Consider the following 14,602-nt stretch of genomic DNA (forward strand, 5'->3'; position numbering starts at 1 on the left):
TTTTTAAAAATTCTTACTAAGAATTTTTTGAATAAATGTTTAATGAATGATGAAATGAATTGTTTTGTGGTGACAAAAAATGATTCAGATGCTTTTACTAGAAGTTCATGAATATTGTTCGTTAATCTCAAAATGTGGATAGGCATTACTATGCTGTCTTCGTTTTGTTCATTCGTTAGCATATGTCAGTCCTTAGTGCAGTAGTTTGCATTGATTATGGCATGGCAACGTCAATAAATTCATCAAACATCCATTGAAATGAAAAGTTTCACGTAAATAATTCTTTGAATTCAGCTTTTCTGAAGCTGTTGGATATCATTATTGGAGTAACATCTTTCTAACATGCAACCAAATAATACATCAGATCCAAGACAGAAAATTTGAAATGTATATTGGAACAGCTGAATTAGGACTAATATACAGAAGCAACCTATAGACAAACCATTTCTAAAAATGTCTGGAAACGAATAACAAATAACATCCTAATCTGTAGGCTTGAAGTAATATTTAAACTGTATGATGTGAGATCAAGCTATTGTAGAATATATAAGCATTTCTTAATTAAAATTCAAAAGGAGATATTTCTACAGCTTTGGAATTTTAGATATAGTAAAAAAATAGTTTTTGAAAAATTGTTTTTCTTTATTACAAGGAGCAGTTACCTGAATTAACTCTTTAATATACCATTTGTAATTTGATTGTTTGATATTTACTCATTCAAATAAATGCCGATGTTGAAATATGATCTCTTATATTTTTATTGTGTTTCTTTATTTTTATATTTATTTGATATTAATATTAATTTATTTGATATTAATTTTATATAGAGAGAGATAATTATCTCTTATATTTTTATATTTATTTGAGATTTATGTTTTACTTCATTTATATAATACTTTTAAAAATTATTATTATTTATTTTGTCATAATCTGAATTGTATAGGTTTTTGAGGAATATGATGATGATCAAATTGGTGCTTTGGATGATGAAGAAATATGTGGCCATTTATCTGCAGAGAGTGAAAGAGTGCAGTCTCTATTAGGTTCTAGAAAAGAAGAGTGAGTTTCCTTACGTCATAATTTTCAGCAATTTAAGTTAATGTAATAAATTCTTAAATTGTATATTGGATTTATTCAGAGGTATAAGTAACAGAAGGAAGTAAAACTTTTATTGGGATGATTTCATATCATATGTGATTTAAATACAGTCAAATAGATATAATATTTTTTCTAAATAGATAGGTTATGATGTATAAATGTTTCTTGTCTATAAATGTTTAATTAACTTTTAATATTAATAACAAAATAACTAAGGTAAAATAACACACCGAACAAGTATTAATTTAGAAATCAAACAACAAAAATCGGCGTAATATTTGCAGATTTTCACAGGACTAATTTCAGTGGTTTTACTGAACCATCATCCTCAGCTACAGCTCAGCTTTTTGTTGTTTGACTTCTAAATTAACAAAACAACTATTTCAGCCAGGCAATTGTAAATAATGCCACTTCGAGGAAAATTTGTGAGAAGAATAATTACATAAGGGATGCTCATTATGAATTTTCACGTGAACTGACAAGAATTTGATCATGATCAAATTCTTCCTGTACACATATTTATATGTTATCATAGTTCGACTGTCTAAAACACAACCTTGGCATTCTGCCAAAACACATAGACTTGTCCAAAAGGGGCGTTATAACTTGCTGTGATATGAAAGGTCACGTGAACATCTCCTCTTCTCCTAAAAGAGAGAAATTGTATGATCAAGCGAAAGAAAGTTCTCATCCTTTCACCTTATTTTGAGAATAATTCGGTCCAAATGTTTCTTGTCTATAAATGTTTAATTAACTTTTAATATTAATAACAAAATAACTAAGGTAAAATAACACGCCGAACAAGTATTAATTTAGAAATCAAACAACAAAAATCGGCGTAATATTTGCAGATTTTCACAGGACTAATTTCAGTGGTTTTACTGAACCATCATCCTCAGCTACAGCTCAGCTTTTTGTTGTTTGACTTCTAAATTAACAAAACAACTATTACAGCCAGGCAATTGTAAATAATGCCACTTCGAGGAAAATTTGTGAGAAGAATAATTACATAAGGGATGCTCATTATGAATTTTCACGTGAACTGACAAGAATTCAATCATGATCAAATTCTTCCTGTACACATATTTATATGTTATCATAGTTTGACTGTCTAAAATGCGACCTTGGCATTCTGTCAAAACACATAGACTTGTCCAAAAGGGGCGTTATAATTTGCTGTGATATGAAAGGTCACATGAACATCTCCTCTTCTCCTGAAAGAGAGAAATTGTACGAGGGTTGGAACTTTAATAATGGCAACACAGCTGAAAAAATGCTACGCAACTAAACCAAAGAATATCGCGTATACCACACGTTAACTACATACCTACCTTATCTCTCAGCAAAAAGACTTGTCCTACCTACGTCACGCGCATGCGGAGTGACGCGAAGAACGGATCCTTGTATTAGCTCGCGGTCTAAAGTAAGTGTTGTCAGGATGTTTCCAAAACAAGAGCAACGATGTTCGATAAAAATTGAATGTGCCAGAGGTCGTACAGCACGACAGTGTCATCAAGGGCTTCAAGAGGCTTGCGGGGAATCTGCATTGCCTTACAGAACCGTATCAAGATGGGTGAAAGCATTCAATGAAGGACGCCAAAACGTGGCAGACATGCTGCGGCCAGGTCGTCCGAGTGTCAGCGATGCAGACGTGCAAACTGTTGCCGCACAAATGGACAGTGATCGCCGCCAAACGATTCGTCAGCTGGCCGGACAAACAGGATTAGCGCATACGACTGTGCTGCACATCAATTGACGGGAATGCAGAAATGGCTACGATACGATGCTGCCTGAACCCACCTGGAGCGCTATGAGCGCGAAGGAGATGCTTTTTTACGCCGTATCATTACTCTGGATGAGACTTGGGCCCGATCGTACCAGCCAGAACTGAAACGCCAATCAAACGAATGGCGTCATCACGGGTCACCACGACGTTCGAAATTTTGTCAGAACCCCAGCAATGTGAAAGTTATGATGATTCTCGTGTACGACTGTGATGGTGTCATCCTAACGCATACTGTTCCCCCACAGCAGACTGTCACTGCGCAGTATTACTGCTCATTTTTGCAGCACAATCTCCGACCAGCTTTGAGAAAAAAATGGCGACACTTTCTGCAGAACGCACCTCTCATTTTGCATGACAATGCTCGGCCGCATGCAGCGCAAGCTGTGACTGATTTGTTCAAGTGATGGGGCTGGGAAGTGCTTTACCATCTACCATACTCCCCAGATCTAAGCCCTTGTGACTATGACTTAATTCCTAAGATGAAGAAACCACTTCGTGGCACTCCTGAGATTGTTCCTGAGATTCTTGCGGCAGTAGACCGGTCTATTCAAACTATCAACAAAACAGGCGCTGCTACAGGTATTCTGCGACTTCCACATCATTGAAAACGGGTTGTACACAATGCTGGCGACTATATTGATGGACTGTAAAACATGGTGACATGAATCACTTTTGTATTCCTTGTAAATAAATAGTTGCCACTATTAAAGTTCCAACCCTCGTATGATCAAGCGAAAGAAAGTTCTCATCCTTTCACCTTATTTTGAGAATAATTCGGTCCAAATGGCATGTCTGCGCTTATGGTCATGGATGAGGTGGTCAAACTATATTAGTAGTATAAGTGGGTGTGAATGATTTGAACCTTTAGTTCATCAATATCCAGTATGAGGTGGATTTGTCTGCAAGTAACCACCCCACACACACAAAAATTGTATTTGAGTAAATAGCGTTTAATTAAAATAGTGTAAAATATAAATAATCTTGATAAGCAAATAGATTAATTTTAGTTCTGAAACAGGTCAGCTATATTTTTCTGTGCTTGAGTGGATAAGACTTCTGAATATTGCTAGTATGACCTGTATTCAAATTTTGGCAAATATGCTAGGCTTCATGAGTGTTTTTGTGACTTTCCTGAAGTGCATAAACATGGCTGTGAGCTAGTTTTCTTTCTTATTTAAAAAGCATCCCTACTCGTAAGCAGACAGATCTCATCTTAATTCATTTGCCATAATTTAAAATAACCTATGTGAACCATGTTGGTGATAGTGTGGTGAATGTTGTGCAAAGTTTTGACGTACTAAATTCAATCTGATGATTTGCAGTAGTTTAACAGCATGTCTACCTGTTTTAATTATTAACTGTGACTCATTCTTTCTGTTTATCTCCATCCTTCTGTTTGTTTCGTTCTATATATACTCATCTTGAACCGCTGCAGCCAGAATGTATTGGTTTGATAAATCCTAAAATATTTCTTCAAGTCTTTCAGTTATATACTTGTTTTCAAATCTTGGACACTCGGAACCTTCTACATTTATAATATGAGCAAATTCATATTGATGTTAGCCACATATTAATGTTAAGTTATTAATATTACTTACTATTAGCCACCTAGAAATGTTAATTTTTTCAACTTCATTCCAATCTTACCATTTTAATGAGATTCAACATAGATAATTAACATTAAAGTTTGCATTTCTTCCTAACAGTTCACAATCATATAACCCTGTGGCCTACTATTGCTTCAGTGTCTAAAGCTACAGATAGTGATAGTTTGGTTTGTTTTAGATTTCGAGCAGTTGAACAGTTAGCTTAGCATTATATGGTATTAATACTGTTTATTTGAAGGAATAGAAGTTATTACAATGATTCTTTTAAAAATAACTAATTTTAATTTCACTGGATGATAAAAAAATATAATTTTCACTGCTTTATCTAATCAAGAAATAAGTATTTGAAAAACTATTTATTGCAGGGAGAAAATCGAGTTGGGTAGCTGTGATGAAAGCTTAAAAGAAAAAATATTACAGTATGCAGAAACTAAAGAAGAAGAAAAGATTGTTGAAGTTTTCTTAGAAAAGCCTTTAGAGTTTGACTGTGAATCAATATTAAGTAAGAATTTTAAACATTTTGATATTTGGGTATCAGCCAGCAACTGCTGATTCACTGAATGCTTCTTTGGGCGATATTTTCAATGTTGGCTAAATCACGTAAACAGGTTTTCTGTAATGTTCGATAGCTTGGTAGTTGCTTCAGATTATTATTCTCGACAGCTTGCCTCTGCCTCTCTATGATCAAAATAATAGCAAATTAAATATTTGTGCATGCTAAGTAAGGATGAAAGTGACTTCTCATGATTTAATTTTCATATCTTATTCTGACACTTTGTTAGCATTTGTTTGCATTTCCGTCATATATCTTTGACCATGTAGTTTTTAATATAAGAATTGGGTAACTTAGGATTTTTGGGTGAAATACCACATGTGAGAAAATTATTGTGATATATTCTCCTTTATTTCTTGTCAGATCTAGTACATGCATGATACAAAATGCAATAAAAATTAAACATGAAATGAACAAACATTGTGCTGAGAACTTCCCATGTGAGAAGTGTTTTCAAGAAAGAATACTACAATGCAATTATGCATTTGCTGTAATTGTTTTGGAGAGATGATTTTTTTTTAATAAAGAAAGAGAAAATATTAACAGAAAAAATCTGATATAGCTTCTAGGGTTGCCGTAATGCTTGCAGGGAAGCAAAAGTTATGGGTTTTGTTTTTGGCAGTGTGTCAGGGGGTGCTTTCTTAATGCCCATGTACCAGTATTTTACTTTTTAAAACTGTTATTCTGAGAAATAGTGTATGATTTCAGGATAAAAGAAATTTCAGTGTGGACATTTTGTTTGCATCCATGAACAAGATACTCTGAATTTAAATAAAGTGTACATATTGTATGTATTTATATAATATGTACGTAAACAGAATAACATTTAATTGGTTAATTGTGCACAATATATTAGTAACATTAAATAAAATAACAATAGAATGTACTGTAATTGAACTATTCTGATGTTTTAACTTAATAACGAAAAGATGAAGAACATTGAAAAAATATTGAATAATTTGCATCACCATATCTTTTTCTTGTTTTTCAAAATTTCACAAAATAAAGAAACTTTCTTCCCATGGCTTCGTTTGAACTTAGAAACTTAAAGAGATTGATTTTTCATGGAGGTGCAAATAATCAAAAAGTACCAAATTCATTCCCTGGAACAAACATAACTTGTAAATCTCATTACATTACATTTTATACGTGATACAAATAAACATTTTATATTGATTTTCATTTTGAATATCTGTGATTTCCTTGCTATTCAAATTTGTAACAAAATAACTTAGTATTTCTGCAAATTATTGATAGCATGAAACCAAAAGATTATATTATACTTAAGGATAACCTACTTTGATTGTATATGACATTTGTTCTGAATGAGTATAACATGAAATTTTGAAGCTGTGTTAATAAGACAACAAAAGTGTGATGGAAAAAATAAGAGGAAATATAAAATAGTGTGCTGCAGGTTAGAAAAAGTTGGCAACTGGTATACAACTATATAGCTTCTGAATGGTGCAGTAGTAGAATGATTAAAATATAAATTCATTCAACTTGTGTTAAAATTTTTTGTTATTGAATGTGTCGTGTATCCATCTGCTACTGTGTATTCTGTAATTGATATTTAATGGACTGTATTCTGTTGAATTGCTCTCGTACACTTTCAGCAGAACTTTAAAAAAAAAAAAAAAAAATCACACATTATCTATAATCTTGACTAAATTCCGTTTGTTTTCTTCTTAAAACGTCACGTAGACTGAAGAATGGCGACTTGTCAAAGACAGCAAAACTCAAAAATTCACCCAGCTACATCAGAGGATACCTTAAAGGAACATCTACGTCTTTGGAATTTCAGTAATTACCAACTGAAGCTCTAAGTGCATGCTTAAAAATCTAATTTGCAATTGCATTGCTCCTCCGCTCAGTGACCAGAAATACAATTGGCGTAACATCAAACAGCTATCTTACTAACAGTGGAGAAGGGGGGGGGCAAATGAAGAAGGAGTAAAGTCTTGTGCTCTAAGTCAATCAGTGCCTCTCTCACTGAAGCGAAGCTTAAGGTGTAATAAGTGAAGAGTGGGTTTGAAGTTTGGTAACTTAGTTTAGATAGAATGCCCAAGTTGTATAGTATGAAATTTATATACATATATATTTTAAATTGTGTTTTATTTAAAAAACTGTAAATAGAGTTTATACATAGTTGTAAATAGAATAATACATATATAAAAAGAAATGTTAATCATATTATATCTTGATCTCTGACACATCATGATGGAGTGAACAATTTGAATGGGTTTTCTAATTATATGGTATATTAAAAATGAATTTTTTTTTTTTTTTTTTTTTTTTTTTTTTTTTTTTTAGGTACATATTCAAACAAGTATAATCATCCAACTGTGATAAGAGAAAAACCTAAAAAGGTAAAATCTAATTATATTTATGATTAAAATTTGATATTGACAAATGCAGAGTATTTTTAATGGGTCTATTAACATATTCATATATAACTCAAGACTGCAGCTAATAAGAAACATATTAAAGGCAGCCTTTAATAAGTGTAATAATCTTAATTTTTATCTTAAATATTTGAAATTTTTTAATTGTGTATATATTTTTTAAAGCATATAAGCTTTTTCTGCCATTAGATATGTTTCATATCCATACCTATATATTGTCAAATAGAAGCTATGCCTTATTGTATTAACCTGGTGATTATAAGTATGCTTTTTAAATATGTAATTATATGTAAATGTACTGCAGATATACAGATAATTTATATATATAAGGGTTTTGGGTTAATCATATGTTTGTATTAAACTCTCTTTAAAGGTACTGACTAAGCACAACTTAAAGCAGTTTAATAATAAAAATAAAGATGAGAAGACTGATGGTGAAGATCATAATGATAGTTCAGTAGTCACAAGTGATGATGATAAAGTTTCAGTAGCCTCAAGCTTTAATAATAGGTGTCAGGGTGAAACGCCAGAACAGAGAAGAGAAAGAAAACGTTTATTCAAAGAATTTAAAAGGGTAAGATAATATGTATAATTTATAAAAGTATAAATATATGCAATTAATTCAAATTTTTTTAAACATGATGTAAAGTTATTGTGGCTAAAAAGTTAATAAAATTTTTGTTCTTATTTGGTCATGATGAATGGAATGAATAGTACTTTAAATATTAAATATACAGCTTCATTTACTTTTGTTGTATTATTTGATTATTTACTTTTGTTGTATTATTTTGTAAGATTTGGTGTTCTTTGAAGAATCTTGAGAGTTATGCATAGTGGTGGGTGTGAAACCAAGGTTCTCTGCTACAGAAGTATAAACTGCACCAAGTTGAAAAATTAAGCCTAAAATTTAATGTGTCTTCTATCCTTAAGATTTAACAACATAGCTGAACATACGTGTCAGACTTTGACACATTAATGAACTTATATGAATGTACGAAATATACTAGATTGGTACAATGTGTATTGATCCCGCTTAACAGTTCTTTTCATATAGGCGGGTATTTGGCAATGTAGATAGATAATCCTGAATGCTTGAGTAGATTCTTGTTTCCACTGAACTGTGAGCTCCTTGCATCACGTTTCTGCACCACGCTTGAGAGAATCGCAGTGGCTGGCCACGTCAGCAGACATCGTCAGATAGGTGTAGCAGGGAGGTCAGACATCAGGACCCTCAGAATCAAGAAGACAGACTACCCTTTCTATGTTCATTTCTCCTCATCGGCAGGAACCTTCCGTCTTTTATGCTCAGCGCAATCGCGAACGGGAGAAATGCAAATTTCTATCTCTAACAACTTTCTACTTCCATGAATAAAAAATTTCATAGAAGCAATATTTGAGTCAATAACAAACTTGCAGAATTATTTTTAAACAACATTCTATGAGTATAAACAAGTTTTGAGTTCATATAAAGGATTAATCTTTTCCTAAGGCCCGGGACATAATGTCTCATGCATTCTTGATATTAAATAAGGCTTAAAGAAATTTAGTCTGCTATAGAAATTTAAAATTTGCTACAGTTAAGCAAGAAATGGCAGGCCATGTTGATTTGTTTTTCTGTTCTTTGCTAGCTAAATAACTATGATGATAAAAAATTTGTCTTAATACCCTACAGGTGAAAGTGTATCATGATTCGTATTAATTGTGATGGAAATGGTGCATCCCAATTACCATCTTATTAAAAATAAGAATACATTGTCAAAATTCTATTACTTGCCAAATGTGTTGGAATGCCATGCAATATTATATTTAATATGAAGCATTTTATTTTGAGACAAAAATGTAGTCTTAAACTAATACAGTTAAATTAATTCTGGTATGTATATACAGAGTGACTGCTAATTCATGGTACAAACTTTGAGGGCTGGTTCAGGACACTAACAGTCACATTTTGTGTAGGAATGTATGGTCAAAAGTGAAACACAGGAAAGAACAAATGCAGAAGATGAAGGAGAATGAATTAGTAGTTGCTTCTGTTGCCGGTAGATGGTCAGTCTGTTGATTTGGGGAAGAGAAGCCATTCTTTCAGTTTTCATCTGTGATGGGAGATTTTATGTTTGCCGAAAAAGCAGACATGCATTACATGTACGGCCGTGCAAATGAAAACTGCAGAGTTGTACTACGAATGTATCGTGAGTAGTATCCTGACAGACGAATGCCGGATCACAGAATGTTTCAGAGATTACATAGTCAGTTTTGTGAAACAGGTTCATTCCATATTATCAGACACAATGTTGATCTATGAACAACTGTACGCACTGCAATAGTTGAAGAAATGCAAATCGTGGCTGCTACATTCAAGCCAAGTACAAGAGCTGTTGCACAGACTGTAGGAGTGAGTCAATACACTGTTTGGAGAGTGTTAAGCGATTATCATCTACACCTTTATTTTTCTGGGGACATTTGAAGAATGACATTTATGCAACTCCAGTAGACTCCAATGAAGATCTCATTGCTCAAATATCTGTAGCTGCTGCACGTGTGCGTGAAATTCCTGGTATCTTTGAAAGTGTTCGTCAGTCGCTAAACCAACGCTGTCAAGCGTGTATCAATGCTGATGGACACAATCTTGTTGAACCAAGGTTCTTACTCATTCAGGCAGACAACTATGCATGTATAGAAAATTGCATAAAATATTCCCAAGAGGCTTGTGTCTTTATTATAGCATGTTTTCAGTTACCATAAATGGTTAAGGAATTGTGTGTATTTTTTTAAATATTTTTATTCTGATGTTAAGTATTCATTTACCTGTAAGATGATATTTTAATGAAATTATTTGCTTTAGACATATCTAACAGGTATTCATTTACCTGCAAGAGTAACAGGTATTCATTTACCTGTGTTTATTCTTACAGGTATTCATTTACCTGTAAGATGATATTTTAATGAAATTATCTGCTTTAGACATAACATATCTAACAAAGTTATTTAGTTATTGAAGAAGGGTTTCCATAAATTTAACATTATTAAATTAAATGTAAAATGCATGGAATGATGATTATTGATTAAGAGATTGCCATACACAAAATGCTTCAGAATTTATGGTAATCCAAAAATAAATACATAAACGGCAAGAAAATGTTTTGGTACATGATACATTTCAGTTCAAATATGTAAGATAAAAAATATGTGAATCAAAATTATAATTTAAACTAACAGCAAACTTTTTAATTCTCCCTCTTGGTTCTAAAAATCCTAATAACTTCTGTGGATTGTGTCATTTCTAGATCTTTCATTTTGCATGGCCTGTGCAGCGCTGATGGTGTAATAATTGGGAACCGAAATGTTAAACCAAAACATTTCTCTTTGTGTGCTTCCATCTTGCATAACTATGCACTTCAGCTTCTGCCTCTGCTTGGACATAAGTACAACTTGAGTGCCAAGTGAACTGTGGCCACAAATATCAATTGCAAATAAAAATGAAATTAGAACTGCAAAGTTTTTTAGATATTACCAAGTCAACATATTAGCATACTATGCAATCAGAATTCTTCAATATGGATCCAAGTACACATCAACAGTGCTCCGTCTTTTCCTTGTGCTTTTATTATGTCAATTTAAAAATTAAATTTTTAAAAGTTGATATTTATAAATTATACTTTACAGTTATTTATTTAATTATTGCTGGTCAAAATTCTAATATGTATGCTTTTCTTCATTTCCAGTGCTTTAATGCTTTTTCTTTAAAAAGGCTTCTCTGTCGCTACGCCTTTTTCTCCTTGAAAGGGGGAATATGTAAGAAAAATAAAGACTACGTAAAAGATTAAATTAGCAGCTTAAAGTGAATTTCCCTTCTATATTCTAAAAATAGTAACCTCTATTTGCACTGTGTCTTTTCGAGAAAAAGATGTATCATAAGTAATTTTGATGATGTAAATGGAACTCAAACAGACAATAATAATTTTACACCAATATTAACTATCCAATCAAGATGCATTGGGAACCAAAACTAAGTCTGTCTGAATTAAGATTTCACCCTGAACATAACGCACTTGCCTTCTACGCTTTGGCCTAGCTAGAATGCAAGCTATTCCGCTCCTTCTTTCTTACCGCAAATTTATATAAAATGTAAATTTTTTGGAATAGGCACAATTAATGTGCCAACTTGATTGTGGCCTCAACATGTTTGCTGAAATAAAAAATGAAGATTTAATCGGCCTTCACCTCCAATTTCTTATTCATTATGGATCACACTTCTACACCATGAAAATTTTGTTTTTATTACATATATACAGTCTTATCTTTTGATAATATCTGTAAGACTGTAAAATAATGCCAAATTGAATGTTAAAAAAAAAATTGTTTTACAAATTGTGACCTAAACAAATGCTATTTAATAAAAGAGGCAAGATCCTTATTTGAAGTGGTTTTTATTCAAGAGTGTGTGACTAAAGTAAACATGTGGGATTATCTGAGGAAGGCCTTTTTCCTTAATTAGAAATTAATTAGCATTTTTATATCCTATCTTAAATTTTTAGAGTAATTTTTGTGCAATTTTTAGATTTTATTGTACATTTTTTTAAAATTAATTTACTTTTCATATGTAGCAAAACAGAATTTTGAAGAAAGAGTGCAAGCTTGCTCACCAATATGCTATGAGAATGGAAAAATCTCAACAGGCAAAAAATCAAGAAAAAGTAGTTAAGTTGTTGTAATAATCTCAAATAGAAATTACATCTGTATATAATATTTGGATTTTAATAAATACATTATTTTGAAGTTGAAAATCTGAAAAGTATAATTGATTTGTCTGACTTTGAATGAAAGTTTTAGTAGTTAAAGTAAGTGGCTATCATATGGATATCAAGCAACATTAAAGCCAAGAAAGTGATTTACTTTATTTAATACAAACCTTCTGAATCGATCATACTTTTTTATATTTAATTTTATGGTTTCTACATGGACTACAATAAAAAAATTTTTAGCAAGATTCCAAAAGATTACTTGTTCAAAATATAATTGCAGAGCTTTATATTTTTATTAAATTAAAATTAAATGAAAAATTAGTAAAACAATTCTAATTTTAAAATAAATTAACACAACCTTTCTTCGTTTTTCCATATAATGTTTATTATTACATTGACCAAGAAAATTATTACTGAAATATTTATTATATAGTACAAAGGTGAATATCCAGACCACCAGGAATTTCTTAAGAAAAAGAATTAGATTGAGTGCTCCATCTCACTTTAGCATATGCTACTTCAAGCACGCATGCACAATAGACGTTTTTTCATAATAAAAACACATGAAGGAATTCTTAATTTCACTTTGCTACTATATAAAACACTTGTATGTTTAAGAAATACAATCATATATTAACGCATGATAAATTATTTGCTGGCTCTGTAGCTAGCTTTTTGCTTGGAATACATCTCAAACAGAATTACTGTACCAAAGTTCATTCTTTATTTTACAACTACACATATCTGGCACCAAACTGGCAAATCATTGCATTTATCAACTCATGCAGAAACTACATTACCACATGATTATTAATGCATTCAGAAATGCTTAAAACATTTTTTTTTTAAATATTAGTAACTGAATATCAAGCCTTTTATGTTCATATTACACTTGCCGATGATTATAGACAAATGCACTGTGAACTCTTGAGTGTGTTCAGGTGGAGAAATTTAAATTTCTTTCCATATGCAAAAAATAGATTTTCTAAATGATATTCATAAGCATACTTGCCAGCGTACGACACTCAGAAATCAGAAGAATTTTCTCAGCGACAAAAAGATAAAGAAAAATCTTTTAATAATGAATTCACTTTAACTAATTAATATCTGAAAGTTCAGGTACTATTTCTTTAATGCACAAATAATTATATGTAAAAAAAAAGTGTTATTACTTGTACCTTGTAATAACAGAAAATTACTCTGATCAGTTTCTCTAATCATTAAATAATAGCCAGATCACTAATCATTGATTACAAAACATGAATTAATGGAATTCTGCACTGCAGAATTAATTTAAAAACATCGAATGATGGCAAAATGAAACTTACAAAAATGCTTTGTTATGTCAAAAAAAAAAAAAAATTTTTTTTTTTCTTCACAAGATAAACTTACGATAATTGGAAAATGCATCCCTGGTCATGCATGTATATATTTTTATTTTGGGAGAGCTTTATGCTTATATATCATAGTATTATTTAGACAGGTGCCAATTAAATTGCTTGCAGGTGCAAAAATTAACTTTCCTCACACCTATTTTTAACAGCGGAAGTAATAACTATATCTCCATTTACTTAACCCTAGAATACTAAACCTTTAAATTTAGTAAAAGGTATTTCCTGAAAGAAAATATCCCACATTCAATTACAACTGCATCTTAAATACAAAAGAACGTAGGTATTATATCTGAGTGATATTGGAGCTAGTGTGCAAAGTTTAGAAGTCACGTGTGCATTTCATTATTGTGTGAGTAAAATTTACACATGTTAGCATTCTAGGGTTGAGGTATTTCATAACTTTCAATAGAGCCTTTTATTTTAACTCTAGAAGCATTTACTTCTTCCTTAAAAAATGTAAGTTCCATTGGTCGAGGTTTCTAGATTACCATTTCTCTAAATATAACCAACATATAAAATACATATTTCAGATTTTTTCTTATTGTAGTATTATACAGCTATTGGAATTGCTTCAATTTTTCCTTCTTTATAGAAAACTTTCAAGATAATAATAAATATCAACATGTTCATCCGCACTTATTGGCAGAGAAGCTGACCATTTTTCAACTATTAAATTTAAGACAGGTGCACCTCATAATTTGCAAACCTGAATTTTCTTTTTTTAACATGCCTGCAAAATTTATTTTTCACATCAATTTCTTGAACCCATTTCTTCTACAGTTGCAGCTCTTTTTGTCCTTGCACCTTGAATAATTCTTAGCAATTTCACTGACGAGGAAACATTTTGCTAAATAAAAGCTGCAGCATGATCTGATGCATTCAGTGGCAGGCTATACTCCAATAAAAAGGCAGAAAATGGTCATTCTACATTAAGAATTTGTTGGCCCTTTGTTTCCACCAAAAAAGTTTTTCCCAGTACAGCTCACGTTATCCTTGTGTATTATATGTTTAACCCCT

At 31.6% G+C, this 14,602-nt stretch overlaps 1 protein-coding gene across 3 annotated transcripts in view; it reads left to right on the forward strand.

The window, feature by feature from the left end:
* Positions 1-12,233, forward strand: part of LTV1 (LTV1 ribosome biogenesis factor) — a 58,973-nt gene extending 46,740 nt beyond the window's left edge. For all 3 annotated transcript variants that reach the window (XM_085821782.1, XM_085821781.1, XM_085821783.1), the window contains exons 7-11: positions 944-1,059; positions 4,857-4,993; positions 7,358-7,413; positions 7,823-8,023; positions 12,054-12,233. In XM_085821782.1, coding sequence (XP_085677908.1) covers positions 944-1,059; positions 4,857-4,993; positions 7,358-7,413; positions 7,823-8,023; positions 12,054-12,161 — 618 coding nt within the window. In that variant the 3' untranslated portion in view covers positions 12,162-12,233. The remainder of the gene's footprint in view (positions 1-943; positions 1,060-4,856; positions 4,994-7,357; positions 7,414-7,822; positions 8,024-12,053) is intronic.
* The last annotated feature ends 2,369 nt before the right edge of the window (positions 12,234-14,602 follow it).

The sequence above is a fragment of the Stegodyphus dumicola genome, chromosome 8, assembly GCF_044657685.1.
Source record: "Stegodyphus dumicola isolate Sdum_Otavi_A_Nest chromosome 8, ASM4465768v1".
In the NCBI taxonomy this organism is placed as follows: Eukaryota; Metazoa; Arthropoda; class Arachnida; order Araneae; family Eresidae; genus Stegodyphus; species Stegodyphus dumicola.